Here is a 15,457-nt window from a genome sequence, read left to right as displayed (position 1 = left end):
GCGGGATCAGTGGGACAGGGTGTGACCGGGAGAGAGAGCCCGGGGTTAGAGTGCGGGTTCAATGGGACAGGGTGTGACCGGGAGAGAGAGCCCGGGGTTAGAGTGCGGGTTCAGTGGGACAGGGTTTGACCAGGAGAGAGAGCCCGGGGTTAGAGTGCGGGTTCAGTGGGACAGGGTGTGACCAGGAGAGAGAGCCCGGGGTTAGAGTGCGGGTTCAATGGGACAGGGTGTGACCGGGAGAGAGAGCCCGGGTTCAGTGGGACAGGGTGTGACCGGGAGAGACAGCCCGGGGTTAGAGTGCGGGTTCAGTGGGACAGGGTGTGACCGGGAGAGAGAGCCCGGGGTTAGAGTGCGGGTTCAATGGGACAGGGTGTGACCGGGAGAGAGAGCCCGGGGTTAGAGTGCGGGTTCAATGGGACAGGGTGTGACCCGGAGAGAGAGCCCGAGGTTAGAGTGCGGGTTCAGTGGGACAGGGTGTGACCGGGAGAGAGAGCCCGGGTTCAGTGGGACAGGGTGTGACCGGGAGAGAGAGACCGGGGTTAGAGTGCGGGTTCAATGGGACAGGGTGTGACCGGGAGAGAGAGCCCGGGGTTAGAGTGCGGGTTCAATGGGACAGGGTGTGACCGGCAGAGAGCGCCCGGGGTTAGAGTGCGGTTTCAATGGGACAGGGTGTGACCGGGAGAGAGAGCCCGGGGTTAGAGTGCGGCTTCAGTGGGACAGGGTGTGACCGGGAGAGAGAGCCCGGGGTTAGAGTGCGGGTTCAGTGGGACAGGGTGTGACCGGGAGAGAGAGCCCGGGGTTAGGGTGCGGGTTCAGTGGGACACGGATTGACCGTGAGAGAGAGCCCGGGGTTAGAGTGCGGGTTCAATGGGACAGGGTGTGACCGGGAGACAGAGCCCGGGGTTAGAGTGCGGGTTCAATGGGACAGGGTGTGACCGGGACAGAGAGCCCGGGGTTAGAGTGCGGGTTCAGTGGGACAGGGTGTGACCGGGAGAGAGAGCCCGGGGTTAGGGTGCGGTTTCAGTGGGACAGGGATTGACCGGGAGAGAGAGCCCGGGGTTAGAGTGCGGGATCAGTGGGACAGGGTGTGACCGGGAGAGAGCGCTCGGGGTTAGAGTGCGGGTTCAGTGGGACAGGGTGTGACCGGGAGAGAGCGCCCGGGGTTAGAGTGCGGGTTCAGTGGGACAGGGTGTGACCAGGAGAGAGAGCCCGGGGTTAGAGTGCGGGTTAAATGGGACAGGGTGTGACCGGGAGAGAGAGCCCGGGTTCAGTGGGACAGGGTGTGACCGGGAGAGAGAGCCCGGGGTTAGAGTGCGGGTTCAATGGGACAGGGTGTGACCGGGAGAGAGAGCCCGGGTTCAGTGGGACAGGGTGTGACCGGGAGAGAGAGCCCGGGGTTAGAGTGCGGGTTCAATGGGACAGGGTGTGACCGGGAGAGAGAGCCCGGGGTTAGAGTGCGGGTTCAGTGGGACAGGGTGTGGCCGGGAGAGAGAGCCCGGGGTTAGGGTGCGGGTTCAATGGGACAGGGTGTGACCCGGAGAGAGAGCCCGAGGTTAGAGTGCGGGTTCAGTGGGACAGGGTGTGACCGGGAGAGAGAGCCCGGGTTCAGTGGGACAGGGTGTGACCGGGAGAGAGAGCCCGGGGTTAGAGTGCGGATTCAGTGGGACAGGGTGTGACCGGGAGAGAGAGCCCGGGGTTAGAGTGCGGGTTCAGTGGGACAGGGTGTGACCGGGAGAGAGAGCCCGGGGTTAGGGTGCGGGTTCAGTGGGACACGGATTGACCGGGAGAGAGCGCCCGGGGTTAGAGTGCGGGTTCAATGGGACAGGGTGTGACCGGGAGACAGAGCCCGGGGTTAGAGTGCGGGTTCAATGGGACAGGGTGTGACCGGGACAGAGAGCCCGGGGTTAGAGTGCGGGTTCAGTGGGACAGGGTGTGACCGGGAGAGAGAGCCCGGGGTTAGGGTGCGGGTTCAGTGGGACAGGGATTGACCGGGAGAGAGAGCCCGGGTTCAGTGGGACAGGGTGTGACCGGGAGAGAGAGCCCGGGGTTAGAGTGCGGGTTCAATGGGACAGGGTGTGACCAGGAGAGAGAGCCCGGGGTTAGAGTGCGGGTTCAGTGGGACAGGGTGTGACCGGGAGAGACAGCCCGGGGTTAGAGTGCGGGTTTAGTGGGACAGGGTGTGACCGGGAGAGAGAGCCCGGGGTTAGAGTGCGGGTTCAATGGGACAGGGTGTGACCGGGAGAGAGAGCCCGGGGTTAGAGTGCGGGTTCAGTGGGACAGGGTGTGATCGGGAGAGAGAGCCCGGGGTTAGGGTGCGGGTTCAGTCGGACAGGGATTGACCGGGAGAGAGAGCCCGGGGTTAGAGTGCGGGTTCAATGGGACAGGGTGTGACCGGGAGAGAGAGCCCGGGGTTAGAGTGCGGGTTCAGTGGGACAGGGTGTGACCGGCAGAGAGAGCCCGGGGTGAGAGTGCGGGTTCAATGGGGCAGGGTGTGACCGGGAGAGAGAGCCCGGGGTTAGAGTGCGGGTTCAATGGGACAGGGTGTGACCGGGAGAGAGAGCCCGGGGTTAGAGTGCGGGTTCAGTGGGACAGGGTGTGACCGGGAGAGAGAGCCCGGGGTTAGAGTGCGGGTTCAGTGGGACAGGGTGTGACCGGGAGAGAGAGCCCGGGGTTAGATTGCGGGTTCAGTGGGACAGGGTGTGACCGGGAGAGAGAGCCCGGGGTTAGAGTGCGGGTTCAATGGGACAGGGTGTGACCGGGAGAGAGAGCCCGGGTTCAGTGGGACAGGGTGTGACCAGGAGAGAGAGCCCAGGGTTAGAGTGCGGGTTCAGTGGGACAGGGTGTGACCGGGAGAGACAGCCCGGGGTTAGAGTGCGGGTTCAATGGGACAGGGTGTGACCGGGAGAGAGAGCCCGGGGTTAGAGTGCAGGTTCAGTGGGACAGGGTGTGACCGGGAGAGAGAGCCCGGGGTTAGGGTGTGGGTTCAGTGGGACAGGGTGTGACCGGGAGAGAGAGCCCGGGGTTAGAATGCGGGTTCAGTGGGACAGGGTGTGACCGGGAGAGAGAGCCCGGGGTTAGGGTGCGGGTTCAGTGGAACAGGGATTGACCGGGAGAGAGAGCCCGGGGTTGGAGTGCGGGTTCAATGGGACAGGGTGTGACCGGGAGAGAGAGCCCGGGTTCAGTGGGACAGGGTGTGACCGGGAGAGAGAGCCCGGGGTTAGAGTGCGGGTTCAATGGGACAGGGTGTGACCGGGAGAGAGAGCCCGGGGTTAGAGTGCGGGTTCAGTGGGACAGGGTGTGGCCGGGAGAGAGAGCCCGGGGTTAGGGTGCGGGTTCAATGGGACAGGGTGTGACCCGGAGAGAGAGCCCGAGGTTAGAGTGCGGGTTCAGTGGGACAGGGTGTGACCGGGAGAGAGAGCCCGGGTTCAGTGGGACAGGGTGTGACCGGGAGAGAGAGCCCGGGGTTAGAGTGCGGGTTCAATGGGACAGGGTGTGACCGGGAGAGAGCGCCCGGGGTTAGAGTGCGGTTTCAATGGGACAGGGTGTGACCGGGAGAGAGAGCCCGGGGTTAGAGTGCGGATTCAGTGGGACAGGGTGTGACCGGGAGAGAGAGCCCGGGGTTAGAGTGCGGGTTCAATGGGACAGGGTGTGACCGGGACAGAGAGCCCGGGGTTAGAGTGCGGGTTCAGTGGGACAGGGTGTGACCGGGAGAGAGAGCCCGGGGTTAGGGTGCGGGTTCAGTGGGACAGGGATTGACCGGGAGAGAGCGCCCGGGGTTAGAGTGCGGGATCAGTGGGACAGGGTGTGACCGGGAGAGAGAGCTCGGGGTTAGAGTGCAGGTTCAGTGGGACAGGGTGTGACCGGGAGAGAGAGCCCGGGGTTAGAGTGCGGGTTCAATGGGACAGGGTGTGACCGGGAGAGAGAGCCCGGGTTCAGTGGGACAGGGTGTGACCGGGAGAGAGAGCCCGGGGTTAGAGTGCGGGTTCAATGGGACAGGGTGTGACCAGGAGAGAGAGCCCGGGGTTAGAGTGCGGGTTCAGTGGGACAGGGTGTGACCGGGAGAGACAGCCCGGGGTTAGAGTGCGGGTTCAGTGGGACAGGGTGTGACCGGGAGAGAGAGCCCGGGGTTAGAGTGCGGGTTCAATGGGACAGGGTGTGACCGGGAGAGAGAGCCCGGGGTTAGAGTGCGGGTTCAGTGGGACAGGGTGTGACCGGGAGAGAGAGCCCGGGGTTAGGGTGCGGGTTCAGTGGGACAGCGATTGACCGGGAGAGAGAGCCCGGGGTTAGAGTGCGGGTTCAATGGGACAGGGTGTGACCGCGAGAGAGAGCCCGGGGTGAGAGTGCGGGTTCAGTGGGACAGGGTGTGACCGGCAGAGAGAGCCCGGGGTTAGAGTGCGGGTTCAGTGGGACAGGGTGTGACCGGGAGAGAGAGCCCGGGGTTAGAGTGCGGGGTCAAAGGGACAGGGTGTGACCGGGAGAGAGAGCCCGGGGTTAGAGTGCGGCTTCAGTGGGACAGGGTGTGACCGGGAGAGAGCGCCCGGGGTTAGATTGCGGGTTCAGTGGGACAGGGTGTGACCGGGAGAGAGAGCCCGGGGTTAGAGTGCGGGTTCAATGGGACAGGGTGTGACCGGGAGAGAGCGCCCGGGTTCAGTGGGACAGGGTGTGACCAGGAGAGAGAGCCCGGGGTTAGAGTGCGGGTTCAGTGGGACAGGGTGTGACCGGGAGAGACAGCCCGGGGTTAGAGTGCGGGTTCAATGGGACAGGGTGTGACCGGGAGAGAGAGCCCGGGGTTAGAGTGCGGGTTCAGTGGGACAGGGTGTGACCGGGAGCGACAGCCCGGGGTTAGAGTGCGGGTTCAGTGGGACAGGGTGTGACCGGGAGAGAGAGCCCGGGGTTAGAGTGCGGGTTCAATGGGACAGGGTGTGACCGGGAGAGAGAGCCCGGGGTTAGAGTGCAGGTTCAGTGGGACAGGGTGTGACCGGGAGAGAGAGCCCGGGGTTAGAGTGCGGGTTCAATGGGACAGGGTGTGACCGGGAGAGAGTGCCCGGGGTTTGAGTGCGGGTTCAAAGGGACAGGGTGTGACCGGGAGAGAGAGCCCAGGTTTAGAGTGCGGCTTCAGTGGGACAGGGTGTGACCGGGAGAGAGAGCCCGGGGTTAGAGTGCGGGATCAGTGGGACAGGGTGTGACCGGGAGAGAGAGCCCGGGGTTAGAGTGCGGGTTCAGTGGGACAGGGTGTGACCGGGAGAGAGAGCCCGGGGTTAGAGTGCGGGTTCAGTGGGACAGGGTGTGACCGGGAGAGAGCGCCCGGGGTTAGAGTGCGGGTTCAATGGGACAGCGTGTGACCGGGAGAGAGAGCCCGGGGTTAGAGTGCGGATTCAGTGGGACAGGGTGTGACCGGGAGAGAGCGCCCGGGTTAGAGTGCGGGTTCAGTGGGACAGGGTGTGACCGGGAGAGAGAGCCCGGAGTTAGAGTGCGGGTTCAATGGGACAGGGTGTGACCGGGAAAGAGAGCCCGGGGTTAGAGTGCGGGTTCAGTGGGACAGGGTGTGACCGGGAGAGAGAGCCCGGGGTTAGGGTGCGGGTTCAGTGGGACAGGGATTGACCGGGAGAGAGAGCCCGGGGTTAGAGTGCGGGTTCAATGGGACAGGGTGTGACCGGGAGAGAGAGCCCGGGGTTAGAGTGCGGGTTCACTGGGACAGGGTGTGACCGGGAGAGAGAGCCCGGGGTTAGAGTGCGGGTTCAATGGGACAGGGTGTGACCGGGAGAGAGAGCCCGGGGTTAGAGTGCGGGTTCAATGGGACAGGGTGTGACCGGGAGAGAGAGCCCGGGGTTAGAGTGCGGGTTCAATGGGACAGGGTGTGACCGGGAGAGAGAGCCCGGGGTTGGAGTGCGGGTTCAGTGGGACAGGGTGTGACCGGGAGAGAGAGCCCGGGGTTAGGGTGTGGGTTCAATGGGACAGGGTGGGACCGGGAGAGAGAGCCCGGGGTTAGAGTGCGGGTTCAATGGGACAGGGTGTGACCGGGAGAGAGAGCCCGGGGTTAGAGTGCGGGTTCAATGGGACAGGGTGTGACCGGGAGAGAGAGCCCGGGGTTAGTGTGCGGGTTCAATGGGACAGGGATTGATCAGGGAGAGAGATCTGGCTGCTGCCTCCATGTTAAGGGCATTTCCCCTGCACTGCCCTTCCCCCCCGCTTCGCAATGGATGACTCGGTCCCCAACCCCGGTCACCCTGGACAAACCCCTTACCCCACCCCGAACAACTCTCTGTCCCTGTCTGAAGTCACCATTCCTCATCTCTCAGCCTCGACAGTGATTTGCTCATCATCGTGACCCAGGGATCCGTGAAAAAAACGGACATGTGGGACAGGATCGGGCTCCACTGCGACGCGCTCCAAGTCCAAATAGCCGGCTGCAAATCACTTGTTATGGAATCTCTCACCAGAGGAAACAGTTTATCTCTATCAATCCTATTCAATCTATTAAGCATCTGAAACACCTCTCAATTAGATCACCCCTTAATTATCTATGAGTGTGAGGGGGCGGGGGGGTCGCGCACGAGGAGAGAGGGGGCGGGCGCGAGGAGAGAGCGGGAATGAGAGAGCGAGAGCAGAGTACGAGCGCCCTCTTGTATGTCGATAGTGATGTGCGTGTGTGTAGATTTAGTGCAGCTTGTCTCAGTTCATTGTCTCCCTCCGTCATTCCTCAACCTTCTCCTTTCCCACCTGACACTCACTTTTGTCCATGGATGTGCTTTAATTTGGGGGAATTTGAACTCTGTGTAGTTAGGATTCATTTCCCGGATCTGTTCCCTTGTGGGCGTTCCCAGCACCTGCAGGAAAAGACAAAACCAACATTAAACACGCAAACACTGGCCTTGACCCTTGAACACATCATATCGGAGAAGGGAGACAGCGAGAGAGAGCGCGCCAGAGCGAGAGAGCGCGCGCCAGAGCGAGAGAGAGCGCGCCAGAGCGAGAGAGAGCGCGCCAGAGCGAGAGCGCCAGAGCGAGCCAGAGTGAGTGAGAGTGAGAGTGAGAGTGAGAGTGAGAGTGAGAGTGAGAGTGAGAGAGAGAGAGAGAGCGCGAGTGAGAGAGCGAGCCAGAGCAAGAGAGCCAGAGAGAGAGCGCCAGAGCGAGAGTGCGAGACTGCTGTGCCGAACACACCTTCGATTTGCGACCCTGACTCTGTCTCACATCGTCAATCATATACCCTGACTCTCCCCGGGACACATCACAACACTCAAACCCCGAAACACTACTTGTCTTACCTTAATTATCTCTACAAGCTGGTCCACTCCACTGTCGCCTGGGAAAATGGGCTGTCCGAGCAGGAGTTCTGCAAGCACGCAGCCAGCCGACCAGACGTCTGGAAGAAAGAACGACAGCATCATCGTTTGGAACACTCACGTTCGCCAAGCTGAGAAATGCGACTGCTGGCAAAATCCAACACATGGCAGCCTCAATCACCATTAAAAAATCCTCGGGCTAGAGCATGGGCTAGATACAGAGTAAAGCTCCCTCTACACTGTCCCATCAAACACTCCCAGGGCAGGTACAGCACGGGTTAGATACAGAGTAAAGCTGCCTCTACACTGTCCCATCAAACACTCCCAGGGCAGGTACAGCACGGGTTAGATACAAAGTAAAGCTCCCTCTACACTGTCCCATCAAACACTCCCAGGGCAGGTACAGCACGGGTTAGATACAGAGTAAAGCTCCCTCTACACTGCCCTATTAGGGTAATGGGGCTGTGTGTAAATGAACAGGTACTGTGAAGGGCTAAGGGGACCCGTGTCCAAGCGGACACGGCTAAGGGGACCCGTGTCCAAGCGGACACGGCTAAGGGGACCCGTGTCCAAGCGGACACGGCTAAGGGGACCCGTGTCCAAGCGGACACGGCTAAGGGGACCCGTGTCCAAGCGGACACGGCTAAGGGGACCCGTGTCCAAGCGGACACGGCTAAGGGGACCCGTGTCCAAGCGGACACGGCTAAGGGGACCCGTGTCCAAGCGGACACGGCTAAGGGGACCCGTGTCCAAGCGGACACGGCTAAGGGGACCCGTGTCCAAGCGGACACGGCTAAGGGGACCCGTGTCCAAGCGGACACGGCTAAGGGGACCCGTGTCCAAGCGGACACGGCTAAGGGGACCCGTGTCCAAGCGGACACGGCTAAGGGGACCCGTGTCCAAGCGGACACGGCTAAGGGGACCCGTGTCCAAGCGGACACGGCTAAGGGGACCCGTGTCCAAGCGGACACGGCTAAGGGGACCCGTGTGTAAATTGACGGGTACTGCAGAAGGTCGTCAAGGTAAAGGGCGGTGTGTAAATGAGCAAGGCTAAGGGTCAGTGTGCAAATGTATACGGAAGGGACAGTGTGTCAATGGAAATGGGTATGGAATAGTGCCTAAATGAGCATGGGTAAGGGACAGTGTGTAAATAGACAGGTGCTGTGGAGGGTTAACGAACAGTGTGTAAATGGATATAGGTAAGGGATAGTGTGTAAATGCTCGAGTAAGGGACAGTGTGCAAATAGACAGGTACTGTGGAGGGGTAAGAAACTGTGTGTGAATGGAATAGAAACAGAAAATGCTGGAAATACTCAGCAGGTCAGGCAGCATCTGTGGAGAGGGAAACAGAGTTAACATTTCAGGTCGATGAGATTGTCAGAACTGGAAAAAGTTAGAGATGTTACAGGTTTTAAGCAAGTGTAGGGGCAGGGAGGAAAGAACAAAAGGGAAGGTCTGTGATAGGGTGGAAGGCAGGAGAGATTCAGTGACAAAAGGTATGATTGTCAAAAGGAGATGGTAATGGGACAAGCAAAGATACAAAAGGTGGGTCTAGAAGAGGTGTAAATGGCAATGACAGAATCATCAACAGCTGCCTTCTGGAAACATAGGGGCCGAGGTTCTGGTCTGAAATTGTTGAACTCAATGTTGAGTCCAGAAGGCTGTAAAGTGCCTAATCGAAAGATGAGGTGCTGTTCCTCGAGCTTACGTTGGAACAGTAGAAGAGGCCGAGGACGCAGAGGTCAGATTTCCAGTATCCGCAGTGTTTTGCTTTTGTATTAATGTGTAAATGGACATGGGTAAGGGACAGTGTGCAAATAAGGTACAGAGTAAAGCTCCCTCTACACTGCCCTATCAGGGTTAAGGGGCAGTGTGTAAATGAACAGGTACTGTGACGGGTTAAGGGGCCGTGTCCAAACGGACATGGGTAAGGGGCCATGTCCAAGTGGCAGAGGTGTAAATCACTGGGTAACGTGAAGAGGTAAGGGACAGTGTGTCAATGGCCAGTTTATGTGGAGGGCTAATGTGGGTAAATGCACACTGAATGAACTGTGTGTTAATGGCCTATTAATACAAGGAGATAAGAGACAGTGTGTAAATCACTGGGTAATGTGGAGGAGTAAGGGGCAGTGTGTAAACTGCTGTGTAAAGTGGAGAGGTAAGGGACAGTGTGTAAATCACTGGGTAATGTGGAGGAGTAAGGGACAGTGTAAAAATCACAGGATAATGTGGAAAGATATGGGTGCAGTGCGTAAATTGCTGGGAAATGTGAAGGGGTAAGGGACAGTGTGTCAATGACCAGTTTATGTGGAGGGTTAAGGGACAGTGTGTAAATGGGCATGGGTAAGGGACAGTGGGTAAATGGTTGGGTACTGTGGAGAGTTATGGGGCAGTGTGTAAATCGCTGGGTAATGTGGCGTGGTAAGGGAACGTTTATAAACAAACAGGTAAGGGACAGTGTGTAAATGTACACGGGTAGTGTCAATGACCATTCAATATGAAGGGGAAAGGGACAGTGTGTAAATGGGCAGAGGTAATGACCGGTGTGTAAATGGCCTATTAACGTGGAGGGATAAGGGACAGTGTGTAAATGGCCTATTAACGTGGAGGGATAAGGGACAGTGTGTAAATGGCCTATTAACGTGGAGGGATAAGGGACAGTGTGTAAATGGCCTATTAACGTGGAGGAATAAGGGACAGTGTGTAAATCGCAGGGGAACGTGGAGGGGTAAGGGGAACGTGGAGGGGTAAGGGGCAGTGTGTAAATCGCTGGGTAATGCGGAGGGGTAAGGGGAACGTGAAGGGGTAAGGGGCAGTGTGTAAATCGCTGGGTAATGCGGAGGGGTAAGGGGCAGTGTGTAAATCGCTGGGGAACGCGGAGGGGTAAGGGGAACGTGGAGGGGTAAGGGGCAGTGTGTAAATCGCTGGGTAATGTGGAGGGGTAAGGGGCAGTGTGTAAATAGCTGGATAATGTGGAGAGGTAAAGGACAGTGTGTAAATTGCTGTGTAATGTGGAGGTGGAATGCCCAGTCTCTCAATGGCCAGTTAATATGGAGAAGTAAGGGACAGTGTGTAAATAGACATGCACTGTTGAACAACAACAACTTGTATTTATATAGCGCCTTTAATGTAGTAAAACGTCCTGAGGTGTTGAGGAGTAAACGTAGTGTGTAAATGGTCATGGATAAGGGACAGTGTGTAAATTGGCAGTCACTGGAGAGGTAAGGGGCAGTGTGTAAATCTATATGGGTAAGGGGAACCGTGTAAACGGCCAGTTAATGTGGAGGAGTAAGGGGCACTGTGTAAATGGGTAGGTATTGTGAAGGGTTAAGGGGTGGTGTGTAAATGGGCAAAGGTGTACACAGATAGTGTGAAGGGTTAAGGGGCAGTGTGTAAAGTTCTCTCCCTGGGTCAGTCAGTGGGTTCTCTCTGGGTCAGTCAGACGACGATCTCCTCCTTCTGATCGCTCACCGATATTTGACGTGTAGTCTGTAGCTCCAAAGATGAGTTCTGGCGCTCGGTAATAGCGTGAGCAGATGTACGATACGTTGGGTTCGCCTCTCACCAGCTGCTTTGCACTGCAATCAACAGAAACACAACGTAAGACACCTTGGTGGCCGAGTCCCCTCCGAGTTAATCTGTGGTCACAATGAAGGCAACTCGCCGCTGAAACCACATCACACAGAGGCGAGATTACAGTGGCGCTCAGCGGAGCACGAGTTGCACAATCACCAGCCTCCATCATGTCTCTGCCACGGGAACGTTGCTTGAAGTGAGCAGAGGCCCGTCAGTGAGCGCAGGGTGGAGGGTGGAGGGGGGAGGGCAGTGCAAGCTCAGTGAAATCTCAATCCGATATTGTCCTCTCTCTTACATGCACCAGCTAAGGGGAGTGATCACACCCAGAGTACTTCCCCATTATAATGAGTAACATGGGACATACTGTGTAACCAGGGAGGCGTTATGCCGTGCAACACCGGACATACTATAGAAAAGGGGAGCATTATATTGTGTAACACGGGACATACAGTGTCACAGATTGGAGAGACTGAGCTGTTTTTTTTTTAATTTAAGGACTGCAACATCTCAGAGCTTAGCGTGACATACTAAGCGGAGCATGATGAGTAACACGAGTCAAAATGTGTAACATGGGGAGCATTCTCCCTCACTCCCCATCGCGCTCCCTTGCTCCCCATCGCGCGCTCCCTTGCTCCCCCCCGACGCGCTCCCTTGCTCCCCCCCGACGCGCTCCCTTGCTCCCCCCCGACGCGCTCCCTTGCCACCCCACCCGACGCGCTCCCTTGCCCCCCCACCCGACGCGCTCCCTTGCTCCCCCCCACCCGACGCGCTCCCTTGCCCCCCCACCCGACGCGCTCCCTTGCTCCCCCCACCCGACGCGCTCCCTTGCCTCCCGACCAGACGCGCTCCCTTGCTCCCCCACCCGACGCGCTCCCTTGCCCCCCACCAGACGCGCTCCCTTGCCCCCCCACCCGACGCGCTCCCTTGCCCCCCACCAGACGCGCTCCCTTGCTCCCCCACCCACGCGCTCCCTTGCTCCCCCACCCACGCGCTCCCTTGCCCCCCCACCCGACGCGCTCCCTTGCTCCCCCACCAGACGCGCTCCCTTGCTCCCCCACCCGACGCGCTCCCTTGCCCCCCCACCCGACGCGCTCCCTTGCCCCCCCACCCGACGCGCTCCCTTGCCCCCCCACCCGACGCGCTCCCTTGCCCCCCCACCCGACGCGCTCCCTTGCCCCCCCACCCGACGCGCTCCCTTGCTCCCCCCCACCCGACGCGCTCCCTTGCCCCCCCACCCGACGCGCTCCCTTGCCCCCCACCCGACGCGCTCCCTTGCCCCCCCACCCGACGCGCTCCCTTGCTCCCCCACCCACGCGCTCCCTTGCCCCCCCACCCGACGCGCTCCCTTGCCCCCCCACCCGACGCGCTCCCTTGCTCCCCCCCACCCGACGCGCTCCCTTGCCCCCCCACCCGACGCGCTCCCTTGCTCCCCCCACCCGACGCGCTCCCTTGCCTCCCGACCAGACGCGCTCCCTTGCTCCCCCACCCGACGCGCTCCCTTGCCCCCCACCAGACGCGCTCCCTTGCCCCCCCACCCGACGCGCTCCCTTGCCCCCCACCAGACGCGCTCCCTTGCTCCCCCACCCACGCGCTCCCTTGCTCCCCCACCCACGCGCTCCCTTGCCCCCCCACCCGACGCGCTCCCTTGCTCCCCCACCAGACGCGCTCCCTTGCTCCCCCACCCGACGCGCTCCCTTGCCCCCCCACCCGACGCGCTCCCTTGCCCCCCCACCCGACGCGCTCCCTTGCCCCCCCACCCGACGCGCTCCCTTGCCCCCCCACCCGACGCGCTCCCTTGCCCCCCCACCCGACGCGCTCCCTTGCTCCCCCCCACCCGACGCGCTCCCTTGCCCCCCCACCCGACGCGCTCCCTTGCCCCCCACCCGACGCGCTCCCTTGCCCCCCCACCCGACGCGCTCCCTTGCTCCCCCACCCACGCGCTCCCTTGCCCCCCCACCCGACGCGCTCCCTTGCCCCCCCACCCGATGCGCTCCCTTGCCCCCCCACCCGACGCGCTCCCTTGCCCCCCCACCCACGCGCTCCCTTGCTCCCCCACCCGACGCGCTCCCTTGCCCCCCCACCCGACGCGCTCCCTTGCCCCCCCACCCGACGCGCTCCCTTGCCCCCCCCACCCGACGCGCTCCCTTGCCCCCCCACCCACGCGCTCCCTTGCCCCCCCACCCACGCGCTCCCTTGCTCCCCCACCCGACGCGCTCCCTTGCCCCCCCACCCGACGCGCTCCCTTGCCCCCCCCACCCGACGCGCTCCCTTGCCCCCCCCACCCGACGCGCTCCCTTGCTCCCCCCCACCCGACGCGCTCCCTTGCCCCCCCACCCGACGCGCTCCCTTGCTCCCCCACCCGACGCGCTCCCTTGCTCCCCCACCCGACGCGCTCCCTTGCCCCCCCACCCGACGCGCTCCCTTGCCCCCCCACCCGACGCGCTCCCTTGCCCCCCCACCCACGCGCTCCCTTGCTCCCCCACCCGACGCGCTCCCTTGCCCCCCCACCCGACGCGCTCCCTTGCTCCCCAGCACACTCCCTTACTCCCCAACACACTCCTTTACTCCATCAATACACTCCCTTATCTCAGGTACGAGTCAGGTAGTCCTTTGCTGCCCCTTTCCAAATGCCATGATGCTCCATCCTTTAATTTGGTGACAGAATGGTACGCAACACAGACTGGGACAAGCCAAAGCCTGTACAGACTCAGTGTCCTACACACGAGGCTCCAGAGACAGGGAGGGGACGGGGGGCTCCAGAGATAGGGAGGGGACGGGGGGCTCCAGTGTCAGCCATGGCTCAGCGGATAGCACTGTCGCCTGCGTTCAATCCCCACTCCAGAGGCTTGAGCGCAAGAATGTAGGCTGACACTCCAGTGCTGAGGGAGTGCTGCACTGACGGAGGTGCCGTCTTTCGGATGAGACGTTAAACCGAGGCCCCGTCTGCTTCCTCAGGTGGTCGCAAAAGATCCCCTGGCACTATTTCAAAGAACAGCAGTGGAGTTAACCCTGTCCAATATTTATCCCTCAACCAACATCACTAAAAAATCAGATGATCTGGTCATTATCACATCGGTTGGTGGGCTCTTGCCGTGCGTAAACTGGCTGCCGCGTTTCCCACATTACAACAGTGATTCCACTTCAAAAAGTACTTTGTTGACTGTAAAGCACTTTGGGACGTCCTGAGGTTGTGAAAGGCGCTATATAAATGCAAGTCTGTCCTTTCTCGTGTCAGCCAATCTCGAGCTCTTTCCTCCGCCGATTCCCGAGGAGGCCACTGGCATCCAGCGCTTTCCCTTTCCACATGGGTGATGCCAGCTCGTTACGGAGCAGAAAACTGCCCAGTCGCCATTGAACCCCCCCAGCGGGTGCGCGCCCCCGCCCTCAAGCCGCGCCCCACACCTCTGAGCCAACCCCCACCAGTGACCCAAAGACCCCCTAGGAGCATCCCCCCCCCACCCCCCCGAGCCCTCCCGCGATGGGACTGACTTACCTCCCAAAGTCGCAGAGCTTTAGGACAGCTGTCTCCGGATCCACCAGCAGATTCTGAGGTTTGATGTCGCGGTGACACACGCCCTGGGAATGGATGTACGCTAAACTCCGGAATAACTGGTATATGTACACCTGTGAGGGCATGCCGAAAGTTCACATCTCACACACAAACATCTGCCATCCGCGAAGGCTCGACAATATGCCCCACCTCTAAATCCTACAATGTACCCAATAAATCTCCAAAAAAAAAACATACACCGTAATGTACAATTCTGTAAACTGCAAACACACTGCAAAGTCAGCACCTGTAAGTGTTTTCACAGTGTTCGCCATGGCTCAGTGGGTGGCACTCTCACCCGAATCAAAAGATCATGGGTTCGAGCCTCACTCCAGAGACTTGACTGCCATAATCCAGGCTGGCAGTCCCAGTGCAGTACTGAGGGAGCGCCGCACTGCCGGGGGGGGGGGGGGGCGGTGCCGAGGGAGCGCCGCACTGCCGGGGGGGCGGTGCCGAGGGAGCGCCGCACTGCCGGGGGGGCGGTGCCGAGGGAGCGCCGCACTGCCGGGGGGGCGGTGCCGAGGGAGCGCCGCACTGCCGGGGGGGCGGTGCCGAGGGAGCGCCGCACTGCCGGGGGGGCGGTGCCGAGGGAGCGCCGCACTGCCGGGGGGGCGGTGCCGAGGGAGCGCCGCACTGCCGGGGGGGCGGTGCCGAGGGAGCGCCGCACTGCCGGGGGGGCGGTGCCGAGGGAGCGCCGCACTGCCGGGGGGGCGGTGCCGAGGGAGCGCCGCACTGCCGGGGGGGCGGTGCCGAGGGAGCGCCGCACTGCCGGGGGGGCGGTGCCGAGGGAGCGCCGCACTGCCGGGGGGGCGGGGCCGAGGGAGCGCCGCACTGCCGGGGGGGCGGTGCCGAGGGAGCGCCGCACTGCCGGGGGGGCGGTGCCGAGGGAGCGCCGCACTGTCGGAGGGGCGGTACTGAGGGAGCGCCGCACTGCCGGGAGGGGCAGTACTGAGGGAGCGCCGCACTGCCGGGAGGGCGGTGCTGAGGGAGCACCGCACTGTCGGAAGGGCAGTACTGAGGGAGCGCCGCACTGTCGGAGAGGCAGTAC

General features: G+C 61.3%; 1 protein-coding gene across 2 annotated transcripts in view; it reads right to left on the bottom strand.

Annotated features, from left to right (window-relative positions):
* The window catches only part of LOC147109866 (glycogen synthase kinase-3 beta-like), a 104,849-nt gene that overhangs the window by 63,643 nt on the left and 25,749 nt on the right, over positions 1–15,457 (bottom strand). For both annotated transcript variants that reach the window (XM_086003904.1, XM_086003903.1), the window contains exons 5-8: positions 14,353–14,483; positions 10,755–10,861; positions 7,266–7,363; positions 6,732–6,827 (exon numbers count right to left, since the gene is read on the bottom strand). In XM_086003904.1, coding sequence (XP_085860030.1) covers positions 6,732–6,827; positions 7,266–7,363; positions 10,755–10,861; positions 14,353–14,483 — 432 coding nt within the window. The remainder of the gene's footprint in view (positions 1–6,731; positions 6,828–7,265; positions 7,364–10,754; positions 10,862–14,352; positions 14,484–15,457) is intronic.

This window comes from Somniosus microcephalus, chromosome 12 (assembly GCF_052327205.1).
Source record: "Somniosus microcephalus isolate GS21.2 chromosome 12, FLI_Smic_1.0, whole genome shotgun sequence".
Taxonomy (NCBI): domain Eukaryota; kingdom Metazoa; phylum Chordata; class Chondrichthyes; order Squaliformes; family Somniosidae; genus Somniosus; species Somniosus microcephalus.
Note: the sequence above shows the minus strand (reverse complement) of the source record. Positions and strands in the feature narration are given on the sequence as shown.